This window comes from Callithrix jacchus, chromosome 7 (assembly GCF_049354715.1).
Source record: "Callithrix jacchus isolate 240 chromosome 7, calJac240_pri, whole genome shotgun sequence".
NCBI classification, from domain to species: Eukaryota; Metazoa; Chordata; class Mammalia; order Primates; family Cebidae; genus Callithrix; species Callithrix jacchus.
This window is the reverse complement of record NC_133508.1, coordinates 85,862,816-85,887,500: the sequence shown is the minus strand read 5'-3', so window position 1 is coordinate 85,887,500 and position 24,685 is coordinate 85,862,816. Positions and strand designations below refer to the sequence as shown.

General features: G+C 38.6%; 1 protein-coding gene across 21 annotated transcripts in view; it reads left to right on the top strand.

Moving 5' to 3' along the window:
- Positions 1-24,685, top strand: part of LOC100393071 (BEN domain-containing protein 5) — a 1,596,666-nt gene that overhangs the window by 943,528 nt on the left and 628,453 nt on the right. Inside the window, exon 1 of one of the 21 annotated variants that reach the window (XM_078331671.1) lies at positions 10,199-10,489. The exons of the other annotated variants lie outside the window; for them this stretch is intronic. Coding sequence (XP_078187797.1) covers positions 10,455-10,489 — 35 coding nt within the window. The 5' untranslated portion in view covers positions 10,199-10,454. Of the gene's footprint in view, positions 1-10,198; positions 10,490-24,685 lie in introns of those variants that run through there. 21 annotated transcript variants of the gene reach the window in all.

Sequence of the window (24,685 nt, the reverse complement as noted above, 5' to 3'; positions counted from 1 at the left end):
GGGGTTTCACTGTGTTGACCAGGATGGTCTCGATCTCTTGACCTCGTGATCCACCCGCCTTGGCCTCCCAAAGTGCTGGAATTACAGGCGTGAGCCACCGCGCCCAGCCAAGAACTCTTCTGTCATGGTGTTATACCCCAGAAAACAGATCCTTAAACATTAACCAATTACTACATTAGCTACTAAGATGAAAAAGTTGGAATTCCAAACATGTCTTAATTCAAATCCCAGGCCTTACACATGTTACACATATTGCCCCTTTCAGAGTCTTTAAAATCTTTACTAAGTGGAACACAGGCAAAGCTAGGCAGTTGCTAGGATTGTGAAACTGCTATATTACATTATTTGAAACATCAAACTCAAAGAATCCGTCTCCATTTAATTCCAAAAGCCTTCCCTGATAACTTACTCTGCCTGTGCCAAATGCTAGAGAAACAGAGATAAATTAGATCAATCATCATCCTTAGGAAGCTTACAGTGTAGTCAAGTATCTTTCAAAATACAGTCTTTGTGGTCCTAGAGTTTATTGAACATTATCTCACAGATATTTATTGAGCACAAACTTTGTGCTGGGGACAAAGTATACTTTAGTAAGTACAATGCATATGACTTCTTTTCTCATGGGCTTTCTGATATGTTGGTAAAGAGAGACTGTGCACAAGTAAACAATGAAATACATATAAAATTTAAAACTGTGATAAGCTATTATAACTTATGTTTAGTGTTAGAAAATAGCATGAAAGACATACTTAGATGATGTGGTCAAAAGAAGCCTCTTTGTAGAAGTGACAGTACATTTAATCTGAAGATTGAATGTTTAGAAGGAAGGAAGTGAGGGGCACTGGAGATCATGCCAAGTAGAAGGAAGAGAACGGTTGAAACCCTCTCGTAGGAAAGATATTATATCGAATTCAAAGACTTGAAAGGAGACATGTAACAGAAGACGAAGTTAGAGAGAGAGGCAGAGCTAAAGACAGATAGGTATTGAAATCCACATTGGAAGACATTGAAGACTTTTTTGTGGGGAGGGAGCTTACATTTATGCAAACTGATGTGCTTTTTAAAAATTACATTGGCTTCTATGGAGGATAGACTATAGGGACCACTGCAGAAGAGAAGGAATTAGTAAGAAGGCTATTGTGCTAGCGAGATAATAGGGGCTTATATTAGAATGAGTGTCACCAGAAATGAGATGTTAAAGGGCTTGAGGTATGTGTTAAAGTTAGATTATTGGAAGATTAATTGGATCTGAGAATGAGGGAAATTGGGGATTCACTGTTAAGCCTGAGTTTCTGGCTTAGGCAACTGGCTGAATACTGTTGCCATTGACTGTTTTAGGGAAGTTTGAAAGACTACAAATGTGAGTGGAATAGGAAAGAGGGCAATTCTATTTTGAAAATGCCAAATTTTACATACCCGTGAGATCTCTAAGAGAAGATATCTTTTGGACATACAAGATGGAGTTCAGAGAAGTGGTTTGGGCTAGAGAGATACATTTGAGATTGTCAGCATATAGATTACATTTAATGCCTATATTTGGATTAGAAAACCTAGAAAGAAACATGGAGCAAAAAAAAATGGATGTTATAGGATCATCCACACTATACCATGAGAAATTTCAATAGTTTGAGGTTGGATAGAAGAGAAGAGACCCACATAAAAATCAGAAAATAAATGTCCAGAGGTAGGAGGAAAACCAAGAGTAGACTGAACTGAATTGTCATTGAAGAGTAAGCATATGCATATGCAGAATTTTGACCAAGAAGAGGAGTGGAGGAATGCACAGCAGCTGATGGTGGATGAAGTGTTGAGTCACAAGGTCAAGGTTGTTTGCTAATAGTAATGATCCAGGGAGAGGGTGGTACTGACAATTCAGAAGACATGAGAGATGACTGAAGGAGTACAGTCCTCGAGCAAGTGAGAGGCAGGGAATCCAGAAAACATGCAAAAGACCTTTGTTAAGAAAGACACCATTATCCATGCTAACAGGATTATAGAAAGAGACATAAGGCATGTTTCTAACTTTGCCTGTCAGAGCAGGGGGATGCTCCTGCCTGATGATTTCTAAAATGAAAAGCATTAGGTGAGATTACCCTCCAAGAGTGGTGGTAAGGGAAAAAGAATAATGGTTTTCAACGGATAGAAGAAGGTCTGGACTTTTTTTAGAGAAAAAAAATGAGAAAACCATTTACCATGATAGCCTTGTAGAATTGCTGCAGTAGTAACAGTTGTGTGAAGACTGAGATAATGAATGTAAACTATAATCATTCTACTTAGATATATGATTTTCTCATTATTTGGGGCCTGGATAAGGTAGGTGGAAGAACTCATTCTGGGTTTGAGTTTTGCCTTATGAGAAAAACATGGGTAGAGGCAAAGGAATTGAAGGTGTTTGTGAGGAAATAATTATAAATGTGGAAATTGAAGGAAGAAGAAAACAAGAAGGGGGCTGATAGCTGTCAAGTAATAAGACCAATAAATTGGATTTCAAATAATTATTGTAGTGTAAATGCTAAGATACATTATTTTGAAAGTTGGAGAACATAATGTGGACATTTGAGATTGTAGATAGGGTAGAATATGTGTGTTGATGGGGGAGAGAAGGTGGTGAGGGGAGCTAAAATGGAGTGAGAAAAAAGATTATTGGAGTTTTTTTTATTCATTCAGAAAGTACTTATTGATGATTATTGTAAGTCAGGCATTGTTCTATTTGTTAAAAATATAGCACTGGGATAAAAATATGTGATGTTGGATGATGCATGAATATAGAAGTCAGTAAGAAAAATGAAAGTGGATGGGGAAAGATTAAATCAGTGAGGAAAAAATGAAAGCTGTTGGTAGGTACACTAAGATTAGTGAATCTAGTTATTCACCGAAGTTTAAGCCATGGTATTGCTGGCACCTAGACAATACTATTCACAACAACAATAAAATTGACAACAGTAAAAAATAGTTTAATAATGCTTGTTATGTGCCAAACACTTTACTAAATATTAATATGTATTCATTTTACTTGCAAAATGACTCTGTGAGGTGGGCACTATTACATTATTCTGAGTGGACACTGTTTGGGAGGAAGGAAGGATGGAGAAGGTAAATGATTGGATTAGATTAAGGGATGGCCCCACCCAGGTGGAGAGTAATAATCAGGTGAAGAAAGATGCCAGAGAGATTTTGAACTTCTAGCAGGAACTGAGGGAAATCTGAAGGTCATTTGTGGTGAAAAGAGCCCTAACAGCCTTCCAGTTGAGGTAGGCAGTGTACTTGAGTGCTAGATTCACCAGATGGGTGATGGCTTTCACAGTAGCTGTTCCCTCAGAGAGCAGAAGGGATGGAGCTAAGATGACTGGGGACTCTTCTCCTCTCATCCAGGGAAGTAAAAAGTGATGCTTCCAAGGAGAGAAGAGAAGATGAATTCCTATCTGTCCCTTACTGCTGCTACTACACTTAGAGCAGTTCTGCTTTCAGTTGCTTAAGATTGTAGGGCTTTAGGTAAAGTTTTTTGGAAAAGGAGGTTTTGCTTAAAAGTTACAGTAGAATGTTTGAAAAACCCATGTCTAGAGATCATTTAGTCTTAAGAATATTTGATCCAACCCCCTCATTTTTCAGATAGGTAACTGGATGAAGGGCCCAGAGGAGGGGTTGAACTTGTTGAAGGTCACACAGTGAGTTCACGGCAGAACCTGGGGCATTCTCCTGTCCACAGTTTAGTGCACTTTGCCATAACTACTGGACCCAGGTTTAGGCCCTTAACAAATGCTCTAAAGGGTAAAGAGTGTAGCAAGCCTCTGACCAGCTGTCACCCCTTCTCTGTCACTGGCCTATATCCTGCTGGCAGCTGGCACATGGGGTTTTAAAAAATTCATGTTATTTTAATTATGCCATAACCTGCCTCTCTACTGACTCTATTCTATTAAGAAATCATTCACTATTTTGTCAATAACACTGGACATTCTCTCCTGACAGTGCAAAGAGATGAGGCCTCCCAGCATGCTTTGCTCACTCTGCAGTATGAGGCCCTGTACTTCTAGAACTATTACTTGCAGAAAGTAGTTTCTATGATGGCTTGGAGACTCTTTAGATACTCTTCTGTTAATTTGGTTTGCAATCACCAGAAAAGCCCCTGGGCTCCCATTAAACAGAGGTTCCCTCATCCTTCCCTCCTCCTTACCTGCTTTTGTTTTTTCTACTTTATTTTATTCTTGTTTAAACTGTACCAAAACTTAGTATTATTTAAAATCTGGTATTTCAGAATGGAAGAATAGGGATTTTTCTGTTTTATTCATTGATGTATCCCAGGTATCTAGAATAGTAGCTAACACATAATGGATAGCTAATAAATATTTGTTGAATGAGTGGATACATGAACAATTGAATTAATGGGTAAGAATAGGATAATTTGATACTAAACTTCTAATATCAGAGAAGTAGCTATGGAACTGCTCCAACCTTCTTACAGTACAGAGGGTAAAAAGTGAAGATCCTTGGTAGCAATCCTGGCTGGACTAAGGATCTGAAGCAGAAAGAGAAATAACTTGCCAAGTTCACTTATTCAAATAGGCTCTGTAAATTAGATGTCATCTGAGGTGGGTTTTTAGGTTTGTTTTGTCAAAGATTCAAATAAAATTAGCACAAAGCCCCCACCATATGCATACTGGGAGCTCTATATTCCTTCCAATCTCTCCCAGAGGTTTTTTGTGGGTTGAGATAAGTTTTTGTATTCTGAGTATTGTTGGCTCATAGCTCCCTGTATTAGGTCAGCTTATTGATCATCCTCCTGTCCTGCATATGATGTTCTTATTGCCCCAGGCAAAGAATTCAGCCCTTCTCCTGCATATATCTAAATATTCTCTCTCTCTCTCACTCTCTCTCTTTCTCTGTCTCACACACACACACATATATGCACACACACACATGCACACATATGCACAAACACACACATACATTCATACATGCCCACATATATACACACAAACAATCCACTATATGAGGTCCTCATGTGTAGAACAGACTTTCCTTTGGGGAGATCAAGAACTTTATGTCACAGGAATAAAAACAAAATTAAACTTTAATTTTAGTCACAACTGTTCTTAAAACATCTTTAACCATTTCTGTTATTTTGGGCTTCATCTTCTATTAATCCTAGTGCTTATACAGATACTCCTAACTCCTCTACTTAAAAATTATGTTACATCCCCTTAAACGTATTGTAAATTGAAAGTATCACTAAATTGAAAATACATTTAATATATCTAACCTACCAAACAACATAACTTAGTCTTGCCTCTCTTAAGTGTTCACTTAGCCTACAGTTGGGCAAAATCATCCAACACTGTGCCTATTTTATTCTAAGGTGTTGAATATCTCATGTAATTTATTAAATACAGTACTGAAAGTAAAAATACAGAATGGCTATTTGAGTACTAATTATTGAAGTACACAGCTGAAGACCATCAAGTCAATTCATCATAAATTAAAGACTGTATATATTTTAATTCACTCCTCCCACTTTCCTTTCTTCTCTGCTTGTTCCATCTATAAATTCCTGTTTATTTCTTATTAATTACAGAAACTTCACCTTTTGTTTCTTTGTCAGTTGAACCTCATGATCTTAGGATTTCATCTTCTATCCCCAAGTAGATTATCAAAGTATTTTTCCAAAATAGGGAAGTTCCCTTCTCAAGAAGAAGTTGTGTTAACCATCAAAAGATAATTTTCTACCCCATTTTTGTTAGTAAGTTGTTCTTGGTTAAAAATAAAAGAGAAAAAAATGAGACAATAATATTTGAAAGATATTGAGGTCCTTCATAGAATTTAGAGGGAAGTTGAGAAACAAAGCCTTGGGATCCTTCAAGCACTCCTTGATGAACCTTAGCAGTAGAAATTCATGGAATGCCTACTCAGGTGTTAACATGAATATGACTCAGTGTCAACAAAACTAGTCTTGTTTCTCCATTTCCAGTTTTAAACTTCTCAGAGGAGGATGGTATCCTTGCTTAGGACAGATATTGACTTATGGTTCAGTGAGCCATGTCTAGGACAGGATCATGTTGGACAGACACAGCCATATGCCTAGCCCTGGATGTTAGGGCCATTTCCAAGGAATCACTGGGAATTCAGTTGCCATCCACGCAGTATCTTCCACACTGCTTTTCTTCGGACAAACATTATGATAACACTTTTCATTAAAATTCAAAATGTATTCACTAGGAACATGCTCAGAGATTGACCCTGGGTCCTGGTATACACAGACAAATAAAAATGTTTATTCTTGAACTTAGTGTTGTTTCTGTTGATGATTGGAGTTAAAGGCACATGTGAGGCATGTATGTGTGATTTAAGCAAGGTAAAACCCTTTTAGTCAAGACAGTATCAAGAGAGAATTAATACATTTGTATATAAAATAATAAAAAATAAAATATATGTAATTAATGAATACAATTTAATTACTATACAAAAAAAGAGAATTAACTAGAAACATCCATTACCGATTATGGATGTATCTGGAATGTGTTATACTTCTCTAGCCTTTCAGAATTGCTTTGTGAACAATGAGCCAGCACTGGAGTCCATCACCGAAGAAAGAGATAGTTTGAGTCTATTGTAGTTAGGTAAACTGCACTCCTGGATGAGGCTGTAAAAGATATGTTTTTAAGTTACCTGTCTCACTTAAGAAGTGGTATTAGTTCCTCCTTCCATTTTAAAGGGGTTTTTGTATTCCTTTGTCCTTTCTATAAAAAGTGTTTAGTAATTACTTCTAATTTTGTCCTTGGAGTTAATTAAGAGATGAAAAGAATATAGTAGCAATTGGATTATCATCACAGAAATGAACATTTATTGAGAATTTATTGTGTCAGACACTGAGCTAAGAGTTTGCCATACATTTGCACATTTCATCCGCACATTAATTCTATGAATTAGGTACTCTTATGAAGTAGTTATTCTTACTTCATTTTGCAGATAAGAGAACTGAAGCTCAGAGAGACTGAAGAGCGTTCTCATGTTACAGAGCTACTGAGTGGCAGAGCCAGAATGCAGACACAGATCCCACTTACCCTAAAGCTTGTACTCATTATTATTATGCTTAGATGCTCCCATATTTTTTCCTGAGGAATAGTGCAAAGAGGATGGTTTTGGGACCAGGACATTAGGATATCCTTATTCCAGTCCTAACTCTCTACACCAGCTCACTGTTTAATGTTAGGTCTATCTCTTCTCTCTGTAACTCATTTTCTCCACCTGTAACAGGTGGGGAATGGACAGTTCTCTAAGAACCCTTCCAAGTGACAGTTCTATGGTGCTGCAATCTCTCAGAGGCCTCTTAAATAATACCTGTGTCCTGTCATTTCTTGCTGTTCACAAACATTGTGCTTGAGAGAACTTCTTGGGACTGGTTCTTGGGAATGTAATTCTACAGTTCCATTTCATTGCTCTCTCTGTCCAAGGCCACTCTACAAAAGCCATGCCTGTCTTCCTACTTGGCAGTACTTGCATTAAGCCATTCAGTGCATAGTAGAGAGCCATACTCCTAACGTCGATGCCTAAAATAAATAAATAAATGAATAATGTCTACTGTGAGTCTGGTAAAATGCATTCCACTTGAAATAACAAATCCATATCAGCAAAATATTTAGTACCAGTCTGAGGCAGAAGGTTTAGGCTGGAGATTGAAATTCAGATTGCCGTTAGCCCATTTTTTGTATAAGAAATATGGTATCTCTCAGCTTTAGGAGGATTCTTGTGTGGGAGGAAAGAGGAATTGTAAACAGGGCAATCTGTGGTGCCTTTTTTATGCAGATAATAAAGAGAATAATCTCAGCCATCTTTGGAGGTGAATATTTGGTCATTTCAAAACTATACAAACAGTTCTCAGACCTATAGGGCCTCCTGGAGCCCATTCAGGCCTACAGTAGTCTGTTATAGGAGAAGACATTTGGAGTTCTGAGCTTGCTTTCTATGGCTTGCATTTGGGCTGAGTGCATGAGAGGCAACAGAACTACAATAGAAAGGGCGCTTGGACTTGGATTCAGAAGAACTTAGTAGAATCCCAATCTGCCAAAGTTGAGCTCTGTAACCTTGGGAAAATTACTTAAATTTTCTAATTTCCAATTTTTTTCATGGTAAAATGGAAGTAAGGATCCAAGAAGTTAGTGTCAATATTAAATGAAGGGGAAAGGAGAATAAATATTAAAGCATCTTCTACATCCGGCACTTTTCTCCACTTTTCTGATCTATGAAAAAAAAATAATTGTACCTGCTTCTCTATTTAATGTATGATAATGTTCATTCCTTTTATAAAAATGAATCATATCCTTTCCTCAAGAAGATTCAGTCAACTGTGGGATTCACATACATTATGTAAAATTAAAATATGACTTAAAATGCCATAATCCAGTTACTGGGTGATACAGAGACACAAAGGAATGAACATTAAATTTTATCAGGAGGACTCAGAAATGCCTCCCAGAGGAGGAATCATTTGAGCTTAGTCTTGAAGGATAAGAACTATTTAGCAGGTGAAGAAAGAGGGAGAAGATGCTTACTGTAGAAGGGCTGGTGAGATCAGGATGAGCCGTGGTTTGGAAGGTATGCTGGTATATAGCATGCTCCTCACATGGTAAGGAACCTCCAAGTAGGCTGAACATGAGTCAGTGGAAGGGTGAGTGCACAGATTAGTTTGGGACTGATCATTAATGGATTTGACTATCAAAATCAGAAATTTTGTGTACGTAATAGAGAGTCAACACAGTTTTGTTTCATTAGAAAGGAGAGATTATGATGAATATGCATGATACATAGATGAACGACAGAGATTTTGGGGTCTGGAAATTAGAAGTCAGAAGTCAAATATAAACATGTTTTTCTAGATGACCATTAGCAAGTAGCTTAAAGTCTCTGTGTCCAAATTTCTCTAGGCTTTAAAATGGATTGTGTAGAATCTTCTTAGTAAAACAAGTACCAGTTATCTATTCCATAAGGATTTGGAGGGAGCATCCCAGGGAAAGAGACGTCTGCTAGGAAATGAACAGAAATATGCAAGGTTAGGAGCAGGGAATGGAGAAGTCAGAACCTTATCTCTTCAAAGGCTAATCCAGCATGTATTAGAATTTCAGGCTGTGTGACCATGGGTGGTCTCATGTGCATTCTGGGCTTCAGTTTCCCCTTCTGCACAGTTGGATCAGGTGTTTTTCTTAGGTCTTTGACAGCTTTAACGTTCTAAATTTTCACTTTTCAAAACTGTTCTCAAGCCTTTACTTATAGGTGCCCTGTTCACAATCTAATCCTTTAACCCGGGGTCCAGTCTAACCTTTGACCCTTTTACCTGTGTGAAAATGTTTGCAGAACTGTGCTTGCACCATATTGAGAGTTCAGGGTTAAGGGTCCTGTCTCAGCTTTGCAAAGAATATTGCTATAAACAGGAAGACAAAAATAATAAGCCTCTAGCAGTAGACTCTAATCCCAAATTCTCAATTTGTGGCCCCAAACACAGAAACTGTTGAGTAGGCACTAACTAACAGGGGCTGACAATGCTGAGGGAGATTGGCTTTTACTGTGTGAGCACGAAGTCTATACCAGGGAGGTGGCTGATGCATCCTTAAGCTGAGCTATGTAGAAATTTATATCAGACATGAATATGTGAGAACTGCTAACCACAGATGCCTTATGACAGAAGATGAGTCAGTGGGTAGGACCCTAGGCCTAGAGTGGGCCTTAGAAAAATCTCTCTTTGTCCTTCAGCATCTTAGTGGCTGGCATAAGATTGAAGTGAGAACAAGTGACAGTGGAACCAGGAAGTGGCCTTGGAGTCAAGAAACTCAGGTTCAAACACCAATGCAAATGTGTATGCTGTGTAGGGCTTGTCACAACTCAATTAACCTTTCTGAGCCTTGATTTTCAATGGATATTATATTAATGTCTACCTCACAGGGATGTTACAAGGCTGACTTTTCAATGGATTCATTCATTTATTCATTAGATTGATGTTCAACAAATACTAAGATCCTATTATGTGTCGATAACTATACTGTCATTAGAGATGAAGTCTAACACTGTAAAATCATAATATCAACTCATATGTTAATATTTTATAACAGTGAGTCCAGAAATTTTACTCATAGGACACAGACAAAATATGACATTTTCCTCTCAGTAAAACAGCTCTGGTCTTCCATAGGAGTCCACACGTGCTGGGAAGGTTGAAATTAAATAACAATAACAAAACTTTTATTTCAAACCAGTAAACTTGGTCCTGTGCCATAACCAAATCACCCCTTCATATTGATATATTGCTCTTAAGGTAAAATTGCCTGATCTCTCAAATTTTTACTTCCCCTTCCTGCTCTCCTCCTCTCTAAAATAGTATCTGGTGGTACTGACCTTGTAAGAAGAAGGCAGCCATTGGAATTTTTGATCCACAAGATGACCTCTGGATTCTCTTCGATCTTAGCTGTGGAATGGCTGATCTGGAGTGCTCCTCAGATAGCAGGAGGTATACCAGTCTGTGTTTGGCCATCTAAGGGTATCTACTGCTGAAACCTACTGCTGATACTGTGTCTCCCTTCTACCTCTCTTTCTCCCTCTCTCTCTCTGTCTCAGTTGATCATAGCCTAGAAGTCCTTTCTGGTCTCATATTGTCTCTTGTCTATGGTCTATCAGGTAGTCTCTCCCTGACATGAGGACTTCTCACTAGCAAGCTCCCAGCCGGATTTTCTGCTAACTTCTGTGTCCTCTCATGGGGAAACATGGGACTTACTAATTTTTTTTCATACCCCACAAAAATCAAATTGCTATGAGGCAGTCTGTTTTATAAACCCTAGATTGAAAATAGAACAGAACACCCTCTGAACTCTATTTCTCTCATACTTTTCTGGATGTTTTTAAAATGTCACACCTCAAACACAGACACAAACCAATACACACACACACATTTATGCATGTGCTACCCACCCAAACCCCTACTAAATTTCACACTGTCAAAGAGTAAGGTTTTAAACACAGATCCCTCTGACTCCAGAATTCATGCTGTTAGTCATTATTCTATATAGAGTAGTCTTATTTGGAACCATGTGTTATAGGTTCACATATGTAGATGTTTAGAACTAGAAAGTTCCTTAAGCCATGCGTGGTGGCTCACACCTGTAATCCCAGCACTTTGGGAGGCCAAGGCAGACAAATCACTTGAGGTCTGGAGTTCAAGACCGGCCTAGCCAACATGGTGAAACCCTATTTCTACTAAATATTCAAAAAAATTAGCCAAGGGGTGGTGCCATGCTCCTGTAATTCAAGCTACTTTGAAGGCTGAGGCACAAGAATAGCTTGAACTTGGGAGGTTGAGGTTGCAGTGAGCCAAGATTGTGCCACTGCACTCCTGCCTGGGTAATGGAGTGAAACTCTGTCTCAAAAAAAAAGAATTAAAAGTTATTTAGAAGTCATTTATTTCACTCTTTTTATTTTTTTTTATTACATATTAGGTTTTGGGGTACATGTGAAGAACATGCAAGATAGTTGCATAGGTACACACGTGGCAGTGTGATTTGCTGCCTTCTATCTGCCATTTCCCCCTATGCTGTCTCTCCCCAGTTCCCCATCCCCCATTGTCCCTCCCCTATACCCCGCAATGGACCACAGTGTATAGTGTTCCCCTCCTTGTGTCCATGTGTTCTCATTGTTCAACACCCACCTATGAGTGAGAACATGTGGTATTTCATTTTCTGTTCTTGTGTCAGTTTGCTGAGAATGATGGTCTCCAGGTTCATCCATGTCCCTACAAAGGACACGAACTTGTCGTTTCTTACAGCTGCTTAGTATTCCATGGTGTATATGTGCCACATTATCCCTGTCCAGTCTATCATCGATGGGCATTTGGGTTGATTCCAGGTCTTTGCTATTGTAAACAGTGCTGCAATGAACATTCGTGTGCATGTGTCCTTATAGTAGAACGATTTATAGTCCTTTGGATATATACCCACTAACAGGATTGCTGCATCAAATGGAATTTCTATTTCTAGGTCCTTGAGGAATCGCCACAATGGTTGAACTAATTTACACTCCCACCAGCAGTGTAAAAGTGTTCTTATTTCTCTACATCCTCTCCAGCATCTGTTGTCTCCAGATTTTTTAATGATTGCCATTCTAACTGGCGTGAGATGGTATCTCAATGTAGTTTGATTATCTCTCTAATGACCAGTGATGATGAGCATTTTTTCATATGTTTCTTGGCCTCATGTATGTCTTGTTTTGTAAAGTGTCTGTTCATATCTTTTGCCCATTTTTGAATGGGCTTGTTTGTTTTTTTCTTGTAAATCTGTTTTAGTTCTTTGTAAATTCTGGATAGCAACCCTTTGTGAGATGGGTAAACTGCAAAAATTTTTTCCATTCTGTTGGTTGCTGATTCACTCTAATGACTGTTTCTTTTGCCATGCAGAAGCTGTGGAGTTTCATTAGGTCCCATTTGTCTATTTTGGCTTTTGTTGCCAATGCTTTTGGTGTTTTGGTCATGAAGTCCTTGCCTACTCCTATGTCCTGAATGGTTTTGCCTCAATTTTCTTCTAGGGTTTTTATGGTGTTAGGTCTTATGTTTAAATCTTTAATCCATCAGTAGTTAATTTTAGTGTAAGGTGTCAGGAAGGGTTCCAGTTTCTGCTTTCTGCACATAGCTAGCCAGTTTTCCCAACACCATTTATTAAACAGGGAATCCTCTTCCTATTGCTTGTTTTTGTCAGATTTATCAAAGATTGGATGGTTGTAGATATGTTGTGTTGCCTCTGAGGCCTCTGTTTTGTTCCATTGGTCTATATCTCTGCTTTGGTACCAGTACCATGCTGTTTTGATTACTGTAGCCTTGCAATATAGTTTGAAGTCCAGTTGTGTGATGCCTCCAGCTGTGTTCTTTTTGCTTAGAATTGACTTGGCTATGTGGGCTCTCTTTTGGTTCCATATGAAGTTTAAGGTGGTTTTTTCCAGTTCTGTGAAGAAGGTCATTGGTAGCTTGGTGGAGATAGCATTGAATCTTTAAATTACTTTGGGCAGTATGGCCATTTTCACTATATTAATTCTTCCTAACCATGAACATGGAATGTTTCTCCATCTGTTTGTGTCCTCTCTTATTTCGTTGAGCAGTGGTTTGTAGTTCTCCTTGAAGAGGTCCTTTACATCCCTTGTTAGTTGTATTCCTAGGTATTTTATTCTCTTTGTAGCAATTGTGAATGGCAGTTCATTCTTGATTTGGCTCTCTTTAAGTCTGTTATTGGTGTATAGGAATGCTTGTAATTTTTGCACATTGATTTGTATCCCGAGATTTTGCTGAAATTGCTTCTCAGTTTCAGGAGATTTTGGGCTGAGACGATGGGTCTTCTAGATATACTATCATGTCGTCTGCAAATAGAGACAATTTGGCTTCCTCCTTTCCTATTTGAATACCCTTTATTTCTTTTTCTTGCCTGATTGCTCTGGCTAGAACTTCCAGTACTGTATTGAATAGGAGTGGTGAGAGAGGACATCCTTGTCTAGTGCCAGAATTCAAAGGGAATGCTTCCATTTTTTGCCCATTCAGTATGATATTGGCTGTTGGTTTGTCGTAAATAGCTTTTATTACTTTGAGATACGTTCCATCAATACCTAGTTTATTGAGGGTTTTTAGCATAAAGTGCTGTTGAATTTTGTCAAAGGCCTTCTCTGCATCAATTGAGATAATCATGTGGTTTTTGTCTTTGGTTCTGTTTATGTGGTGAATTACGTTTATAGATTTGCGAATGTTGAACCAGCCTTGCATCCCCGGGATGAATTCTACTTGATCATGGTGGATAAGCTTTTTGATGTGCTGTTGCAATTGGCTTGCCAGTATTTTATTGAAGATTTTTGCATCTATGTTTATCATGGATATTGGCCTGAAGTTTTCTTTTCTTGTTGAGTCTCTGCCAGGTTTTGGTATCAGGATGATGTTGGTGTCATAAAATGATTTGGGAAGGATTCCCTCTTTTTTGATTATTTGGAATAGTTTCAGAAGGAATGGAACCTACGTTTCTTGACTCCAAGGCCACTTCCTGGTTCCACTGTCACTTGTTCTCACTTCAATCTTATGCCAGCCACCAACCCACCACTAAAATGCTGAAGGACAAAGAGAGATTTTTCTAAGGCCCACTCTAGGCCTAGGGTCCTGCCCACTGACTCATGATTCAGATTCCTATTCTGTCATAAGGCATCTGTGGTTCACTCTTAATTTGAAACTAACATGAGAAAAAACTGAGACCCACAGATGGATGATTCACACAAGGGCACACAGAACATGTAGGCCTGAGTCTTCTTTCAGCTAGGACTTGAGTGTGTCATACACATAAGAAACTCTGCCCTGGAACCCAGACTCATTGAGTTGTCCTTTCCTCCTAGACATGAATTTGGACCTTTGATGAATGTCAGCTCTACTATTTACTGATTAAGTCACCTTACTGAAATCTTATAAGCCTCAGCATCCTTATCTGTAACACGGTGAAATATAGCATCTCAACTTGGAGTTATTAGATAGAAAGAAGATAAATTTTTTAAAATGCCTAGCACAAACTAGGAACTTCATATAATAATAGTAGTTTTCTTCTTTCCCAATTCCTTGGTGTTACTTCCTGGGGCCTTCTTAGCTGTTGGTTTTTAAACTGTTTCTGCTGTGTTAGTTGAGCCCTGCCAGACTCCCTAGACTCAGCCATTGCCAACTAGGACTTAGCATCTGTGGCCTAGTCATGCAACCTCCAGGATCCTTGGCTACTTGACTTGACATATGTTCACCTATTCCTCTCTACTAGCTATCTAGTCTTATCAGAACCTTATGCCTCTTATCCATTGCCAGTCCAGATTTGGTAACCTTGAGATCTGTGGTAGACACTGTGATGCACCATCCAGATTCTCCTTCAAGGACCCATGTTGCCCCAGTTCCTGGAACTGCACTCAGTAGACAGCCTTCAGCTATAAGCCTCTTCAGGGATTATATGGAGAGCTACCCAGCCAATGTTGTGTTCCTTCCTGGGAATTCCACATCCAATGACTAATTCATATAGGAAGGAGTTTAAAGGCCTGGTTATCTCAGACCAACGTGGGACAATTCTGAGAAGCCATTCTAGCTCCAGAGCTCCCTAAGGGTATAGCAAGGGTACCCTTGATTTTGCATCACAGTTTACTTTTTCCTTCATCTACTCCTACTTTTTTCTCCTCCTTCAGCAGCTTTGAACCAAGGAGCATTCCTTAAACATCCTGAGTGCTAATTTCCACTTCAATTTTTGCTTCATGGAGAACCTGATCTGCTGCAAGCTCCCTCACATTGTACCCAGTAAATAACACTGTTAGTACTGACCTTGACTGACAGACCCTGGATTGTTCCTGCCCATACCTTAGAATAAGAGAGAGTGAGTGAATGTGTGGATACATATATTAAAGAGACAGACAGATAGAAACTTGCTTGTTCTGTTATAGAAGAAGCCAAAGCCATGGGGCCTTCTCATGACTTTCTGCTCCTGGGTTGTATTTCAGTAAAGTCAGTTTTCAATTTGACTTCCATTTCTAACAGCCTCTTTTCTTCTTGCCTGTGTCTTACTCTGACAAGTCCTAGACCCTAAGAGACACAGAATTAAATCAGACCCACTTTCGCTCTGAAGGTATCGTAATCTAGGGTGAGAAGCAGTCATTACACAAATAAATTATAGTATGGACTGACAAATACAAAAAAGAAGTAGTTTCATGGCCCAAGGGAATTGGATCATAATGTTTTTGTGGCAAAGTTGTTATGGTAATTAAATGAAACCACATAGCACAATGCTTGGCACAGAGGAAGCAAATGTTGAATCAAATGATCTTGTTTTGCAGCTTAGGAGATTGAGGTGCTAATACATTGAGTTGCTTATATAAGGTCCTACTGGTAGTTAGCGACAGAGCTGGAATGAGAACCCAATCTCCAGATTTACACTTTATGACTTTCTACAATTATGCACTTTGCCTCAAGAGGCTATAATGTATGTGTGTGTCCCATATGTGAATATTATTTTTAGACCTGAACTTTTGGTCAACTGAGCATCTCCCTCACAGTTTGGATGTACCATAAACCTGGTTTCAGGCTCTGCTTTGCAAGTTCCTTTGCTCTTTGCTGAAATGAGCCCAGCAGCTGAGCAGTATTTCTATTCCCACATTTCATTCCTACTTCAAGCGTAGTGGGATAGTGGAGATGCATCCAACTGAAGCAGCGACATTTATATGAAAAGAATCATTGTGTCCTTTGTAAGGAATAGCACATCGCTCTAAGTCATACCGCTTTCCCATTTGCCTTCTTCTGGGAGGCTCTAGCAAGAGCTTGGTCCATGGGAGGGAGCTGCCTTGAGACCTCATGCTGGAAATTATATTCCATAATTAAAATCAATAGCTAAACAGACACACAGCAGAAAGGCCATAGAATACAACAGAAAACCATTAGATAACATATTGCCATGTATCAAAATAGGTTTTTGAACTTTAACTTAATCTGTGAATGCCTAAAACCACGTGTGGGAGAAAGGCAGTGTGTGCCAAGCTCCAGCTTCACCTGGGAAGGGTTTAGCTAAAGAGAAGCCTTCCTGCTGAAACTCTTAATAGTCCAGATTTTCTAGTCCAGTGGTGCCCCTTTAAACTCTCTGACCACCCTCATGTCATTAGGCCAATGCCAGGTTGCAGTGAACTCCTAGCCCTGGAGAGCTCTTCACAGTCTGTGTCCTGAAACCTTTACCTTAGCCTACTCATTGCTCTATTTCTTACATACCTCTTAGAATCCCTGCTTCCTGACCTATTGCTGTGGCTACACCACACTTTTGCCCTTTAGATATGATGCATGTTACTCTTCTGGCATTATCCTATCCTCAAATCATATCTTTTCTCATATCTCAGGCTGCTCCAGCCCTGTCCTAAATCAGATCAGGCTCTGGGATTTTCTCAGTGCTGCCTTGAATCTTCCATGTCCAGTTTGATCAGACAACAAGGGCTGAGACATAACTACATCTTCTCCACTCCCAATGCATTCCTGAGTGAAATTTTCCTCCCTTTTTCGGATATAACACATGTATTGCAATTTTCTTTATAGCCAGGCACAGAGTGTAGCTGGGAGTTTTTACATATCATGTTTATTTCTTACAGATTGTAGTTAATCCTATACCCTCTCATTTTACAGATGATCTCAGAATGAAGTGATGTGTTATATCATAGTAAGTCAGTAAGTAACAGGGGGCCACAGTTCAAGCCTATATCTCCTCCCTTCCAGATCCATGGTCATCCACTGCAACAAAGCTACCTCTGTCTTGAAGAAGCAATGTCATATCTCCATCACAGCACATATGCTGAATTTTTCAATTGGGACAATCAGGTGGTCCATAATAGGACTGTGCCTAAGTAACAGAATGAAAGACTTTTACCTTGTTAAATAATTGTCTAGAGGCTGGCACGGTGGCTCACGCCTGTAATCCCAGCACTTAGGGAGGCCATGGTGTACAGATTACTTGAGTACAGGAGCTTGAGACCAGCCTGGCCAATGTGGTGAAACCTGGTATGTACTAAAAATACAAAAATTAGCCAGACATGGTGGTGCATGCCTATAATCCAAGCTACCCCAGAGGCTTAGGCACAATAATAGCTTGAACCTCAGAGCTAGAGGTGAAAGGAGCCAAGATTGTGCCACTGCACTCCAACAATCTTGAACAGAGCAAGATTCTTATCTCAAATAACAAAAAAATTATCTAGAGCCAAAGGCTTTCTAATCTTTTCCCCAAACAGTGGTTGTATGACCTTCAGGGGTGACCTCCAGAGAGTCCAGGTGCATCAGTGAATCAGAACCTTGTTTCTTTTAAAGTATATTAGACAAATGTAAAAGCACATATATAATAAGTATACAACCTGATGAATTTTCATGATCTGAGCACATCACTGTAACCAGCACCCAGATTGAGAAACAACGTCACTGTCTATCTCAGAAGCCCTGTTTGTGCTCCCCTTCCATTAAGACTGTCCCGACTTAATCCCACAATTATTTTACCCATTATATTGTTGGTAGGATTTTGGAACTTTCTAATTGTGTATATTATAAATGGTGTTGTAAGAATATTATTCTATGTCTTTTGGTATGCATATGTATGCAGTTCTGTTGGGCCCATATCTAGGAGTAGAATTAGTCATCAAGTATGTATATTGTATGAGTTTCTTATTGCTACTATACAAATTTAGTTGCATAAAACAACACAAATTTATCCTTTTACATTTCTGAAGATCAGAAGTTTAAAATGAGACTTATGGGGCTAAAATCAAATTGTTGGCAGGGCCAGTTCCTTCTAAAGGCTCCAGGGGAGAGACTTTTTTCTTTTCATTTCCAGCTACATAACCCTTACATTCTTTGGCTCATGTCCCCTTCTTTCATCTTCAGAGCCAGCAACATGGCATCTTCAAATCTCTCTCCACTTCTGTCTTTGCATCACCTTCACTCTTAAAAGAAACCTTGTGATTAAATCAGACCCATCCAGATAATTCAGAACAATATCCCCATCTCAAGATCCTTAATTTAATCACAGCTGTGAAATCCCTTTTGTCATATAAGGTAACATTCTCAGGTTCTAGGAATTAGAATGTGGACATATTTGGTGGTGGGGGGGTATTGATCAACTTACCACCCATATGTTCCATTTTATAAATAGTGCCAGTACCACCAATTGACACTTCTGCTGCACTGTATGAGAATTCTGGTTGCTCTGCATCCGTATCAACTCTTGGTCTATTCCATCCTTTTCAATGTAGCCAGAGCTCTGTTTTCCATCTAGCTCACAAAACTATCTGAAAAGTCACACTTTCTGTATCCACAACCATACCCAAGCCCTCTCTTTCTTTAAACACACTTTTCCTCCCCATTGCTATTTCTGAAGAAAATTTTAAAGATGAGCTCTATTCCATGATGAAATGGGCTACCTTATGAAGTGGTAAGCTTTTGTCACTGCATGTATTCAAGCAGAGGCTAAACATTTTTAGGAAAGCTGTAAAGGCAAATTGTATATTGAACAGAGATCCTTTCTTATAACAAGTCAGAGATTTGAAGTTAAAGAACCTAGGATTTGATTTTGGCTCTCTACTTATTATACAACCATGAACAAGTTATTTAATTTCTGTGGATTTCTTAGCTTGTTTTTTATGTTGGAGATATTACATTAGTTGCATTTGCTGTCAAATACTACATTCTCCAAGTCAGCTAGTCATAGAATCACATAATATGAAGATAATTTTTAGCATAGTTACCTATACTTTTATTTATAGTACTGCTTACACTGTACTGTAATGGCATATATTTTCAGTGCTTAGCCAAGTGAAATGTACATGATAGATCTAAAGTGAATTAATAAATCTTATTTCTCTTATACGACTTGTGTGAGAATCTAGTAAGACATTGGCAATAAAAGCACTTTTTAAATTTTAAAACACTTTCAAGGTGCATTGTGTTGTTTTGTCATTATTATCTTGCCAATCGAGGCAGTTACTCTCTGGGTCAGTCACTGAAGCAGACTAGAGCCCCCTTATCAGCAAATAATACTGGGAGGGGACTGACATCTGTCCCATTGGAATTTCTCTTTAAGGAACATGGTGTGCTCTCTACAGGACACTATTTCTGCCTCTCTGAAGAGCAGCCCTAATTAGTGGTGATAATTAATTGTAATCTAAGGACCTCAGAGCAATTTGGGGAGGTGCAAATTGCCTCTAGGCTCTCCAGGATTTTATGTCCTTTCCCTTGATGTCTTATGCAGTTTCTCTTCCTGTGAAATAAAAGGAGAAGAAGGCGACTGAATGGAACCAAAACCTAAAGGTCATCTTTACCAAAGGCCTCCTTTACCATTGTCCTTTGAAGAGCAAATTTCAAGTGCCCTTCAGGTAACTGTAAGCAGTTGGGCCTGGCAGAACAGTGTTCAGAAAAGGAGAAAGCCATTCACTCTTTCGTTCCTTCAACAAATATTTGAAAATTTTCTCTCTACCAAGCTCTGTGCTGACAGCTAAGATACAGAGGTGAGCTGATGTGGACCCCATGCCACTGAGTTGCTCACAGTCTACTGGGAAAGACAGGTATAAAAACAAAATTCCAAGGTAGTCTGCTAATGGGGTTAGAAGGAGAAACAAGAACAAAATTGATAATTACAACTTTTATTATGCAGTACTAGTCTAGATGCTTTACATATGTTTAATCTCTATAAAACCACAAAATATGATTTTTTTGGTCAGGTTCAGAAAATGAGGCTCAAGGAAGAAATTGAAAAGGTGGAAGCAAGTTTGTTGAGGCTTTGAAGTAGGGGGAATAATAAGATGCTCCAAGCATAGGACAAACAGAACATTTGGATAGAGATGGCTCTGTTATTGGCCTAAGGAGTTAGCTCAACAGACACGTTCTGGACTTGCCTTGTAAGTCTTTCTCTCTTCACTTCCTGAGTTCAAACCCTCCAAAAATGTTATCCTTTGTCTTAAGGTTTTGAATTTTCTTTTTATTAGTCAGAGTTCTCCAGACAAACAGACCAATAGGATGCATAGATGTTTATTCATTTGTTTGTTTTGGTTTTTTGACTTTTATTTTGGGTACAGGGGTACATGTGCAGGTTTGTTTTATAGGTAAATTGCGTGTTGTGGGGGTTTGGTGTACAGATTATTTCATTACCTAAGTCATAGGCATAGTACCCAATAGGTAGTTTCTCTGTCCTCTCCCTTCTCCCATCCTCTACCCTCAAGTAGGCCACAGTGTCTGTTGTTCCCATCTTTGTGTCCATGTATACTCAATGTATTTGGCATGTATTTGGTTTTCTGTTCCTGTGTTAGTTCTTAGTACTTAGATAATGGCCTCCAGCTCCATCCATGTTGCTGCAGAGGATATGATTTTGTTCATTTTTATGACTCCATAGTATTCCATGATGTGTATACACCACATTGTCTTGATCCAGTCTACCATTAATGGGCCTTTAGATTGATTCCATGTCTTTGCCATTGTGAGTAGTGCTGAGACAAACATATGCATGCACGTGTTTTTATGGTAGAATGATTTATATTTGTTTGGGTGTATACCCAATTATGGGATTTTTGGGTTGAATTATAATTCTGTTTTATGTTCCTTGAGAAATCACCATACTGCTTTCCACAATAGTTGAACTATTTCCATTTCCACCAGCAGTGTATAAGAATTTCCCTTTCTCCACAACCTTGCCAAATTTGTTATTTTTTTTTTTTTACTTTTTAATGATAACTATTCTGACTGGTGTGAGATGGTATTTTATTGTGATTTTTATTTGCCCTTCTCTAATGATTAGTGATATTCAGCATTTTTTGGTATGCTTCTTCATGTCCTTTAGCCAGTTTTTCGATGTGGTTGTTTGTTTTTTGTTTGTTAATATGTTTAAGTCCCTTGTAGATTCTAGATGTCAGACCTTTGTTGGATGCATAGTTTGCAAATATTTCCTCCCATTCTACAGATTGTCTGGTTGCTTTGTTGAGTCTTCTTTGCTGTGAAGAACTTCTTTAATTTTTCCCATTTGTCAATTTTTGATTTGTCACAATAGTTTTTGGCATTTTTGTCATGAAATCTTTTCCAGGACATAGGTCCAGAATGTTATTTCCTAGGTTATCTTCTAGAATTTTTATAGTTTAGGTTTTACATTGAAGTTTTTAATCCATCTTGAGTTGATTTTAGTATATGGTATAAGGAAGAGGTCCAGCTTCAATCTTTTGTGGATGACTAGCCAGTAATCCCAGCACCACTAATTGAATAGGGGTCCTTTTCTCATTGCTTGTATTTGTCAACTTTGTCAAAGATTAGATGGTTGCAGGTGTGCAGCTTTATTTCTGGGTTCTCTGTTCTGTTCCATTGGTCTATGTGTGTTTCTGTACAAGTACCATGCTGTTTTGCTTACTGTGGCCTTGTGGTATATTTGAAGTCAGGTAAAATGATGCCTCAAGCTTTGTTGCTTTTGCTTAGGATTGCCTTGGCTATTTGAGCTCTTGTTTGGCTCCACATGAACTTTAAAATAGTTTTTTCTAATTCTGCAAATGATGTCATTGGTAGTTCAATAGGAATAGCATTGAATCTATAAGTTGCTTTGGGCAGTATGACCACTTTAACAATATTGATTTTTCCTATCCATGGGCATGGAATATTTATCCATTTGTTTGTATCTCTGATTTCTTTAAGCAGTGTTTTGTAATTCACATCGTAGATGTCTTTCATCTCCCTGGTTATTTATATTCCAAGGTATTTTATTCTTTTGTGGCTGTTGTGAATGGGATTGCATTCTTGATTTGCTTCTCAGCTTGTACATTGTTGTTGTACAGAAATGCTACTGAGTTTTGTACATTGATTTTGTTTGGAAACTTTGCTGAAGTTGTTTGTCAGATGTAAGAGTATTTGGAAAGAGACTATGGGATTCTCTAGGTATAGAATCACCTAGTCTGCAAACAGGGATAGTCTGACTTCCTCTCTTTCTATTTGGATGTCTTATTTTGTTCTCTTACCTGATTACTCTGGCTAGGACTTCTAGTACTATATCGAATAGGAGTGGTGAGAGTGAGCATTCTTATCTTGTTCTGGTTCTCAAAGAGAATGCTTCCAGCTTTTGTCCATTTAGTATGTTGGCTGTATATTTGTCATAGATGGATGATTATTTTGAGATATGTTTCTTCAATCCCTATTTTGTTGAGGATTTTTAACACGAAGACATGTTGAATTTTATCAAAAGCCTTTTCTGCATCTATTGAGATGATATAGTTTTTATTTTGACTCCTGTTCAAATGGTGGATCATATTAATTGATTTGCATATGTTGAACCAACCTTGCATCCTAGGGATAAAGCCTGCTTGATCATGGTGTATTAGCTTTGTGATGTGCTGCTGGTCTTGGTTTGATAGTATTTTGTTGCAGACTTTTGCATCAGTGTTCATCAAGGATATTGACCTGAAGCTTTAGTGTATGTGCATGTATGTGTGTGTGTGTGTGTGTGTGTGCACACGTGTGCATATCTGCCAAGTTTCAGTGGCCAGGATGATTCTGGACTCATAGAATGAGTTAGAAAGGAGTCCTTCCTCCCCAGTTTTTTGGAATAGTTTCAATAGGAATTGTACCAGCTTTTCTTTATACATCTGGTAGAATTTGGCTCTCACTCTGTCTGGTCCTGGACTTTTTCTGGTTGGTAGACATTTTATTACTGATTCCATTTCAAAACTCATTATTGTTCTGTTCAGAGATTCAGTTTCTTCCTTGTTCAATCTTGTATACATATTTCAAGAAATTTATACATTTATTGTAGATTTTCTAGCTTGTGTGTATAGAGGTGTTCATAATAGTTTGAGGGTTTTTTTCCTGCAAGATCAGTGGTAATGTTTTCTTTATCATTTCTGATTGTGTTTATTTGGATACCTTTCTTCTTCATTAGTCTATCTAGCAGTCTATCAATCTCATTTTTACTTTCAAAATACCAACTCTTATATCCACTGATTTTTTGAATGTTTTATTTTCCATCTCAATTTCCTTCCATTCAGCTTTGAATTTGGTTATTTCTTGTCTTCTGCTAGCTTCAGGTTTGGTTTGCTTGTTTCTCTAGTTTCTTTAGATGTGATGTAAGGTGGTTAGTTTGAGATATTTCTAACTTATTTGACGTGAACATTTGGTGCTGTAAACTTCCCTCTTAACCCTGTATCAGCTGTGTCCCAGAGATTCTGAGATGGTGTATCTTGGTACTCATCCATTTCAAAGAATTTCTTGATTTCTGCCTTAGTTTCATTGTTTACCAAAAAGTCATCAGAGCAGGTCATTTAATTTTTATGTAATTGTATGGTTTTGAGAAATTTTCTCAGTATTGATTTCTATTTTAATTGTGCTTGTATTCAAGAGTGAGTTTGGTATAATTTTGATTTTTTTTTTTTGAGATGGAATTTCACTCTTGTTACCCAGGCTGGAGTGCAATGGTACAATCTTGGCTCACCGCAACCTCCGCCTCCTGGGTTCAGGCAATTCTCCTGCCTCACCCTCCTGAGTAGCTGTGATTACAGGCATGTGCCACCATGCCCAGCTAATTTTTTGTATTTTTAGTAGAGATGGGGTTTCACCATGTCGACCAGGATGGTCTCGATCTCTTGACCTCGTGATCCACCCACCTCAGCCTCCCAAAGTGCTGGGATTACAGGCTTGAGTCACCGCACCCGGCCTAATTTTGATTTTTTTAAAATTTGCTGAGGATTATTTTTTTTATTTTTATTTTTTTTAATTTTTTATTGGATTATAGGTTTTGGGGTACATGAGCAGAGCATGCAAGACAGTTGCGTAGGTACACACATGGCAGTGTGCTTTGCTTTTCTTCTCCCCTTCATCCACATTTGGCATTTCTCCCCAGGCTATCCCTCCCCACCTCCCCCTCCCACTGGCCCTCCCCTTTTCCCCCCAATAGACCCCAGTGTTTAGTACTCCCCTTTCTGTGTCCATGTGTTCTCATTTTTCATCACCCACCTATGAGTGAGAATATGCGGTGTTTCATTTTCTGTTCTTGTGTCAGTTTGCTGAGGATGATGTTTTCCAGATTCATCCATGTCCCTACAAACGACACGAACTCATCATTTCTGATTGCTGCATAATATTCCATGGTGTATATGTGCCACATTTTTCCAATCCAGTCTATTATCAATGGGCATT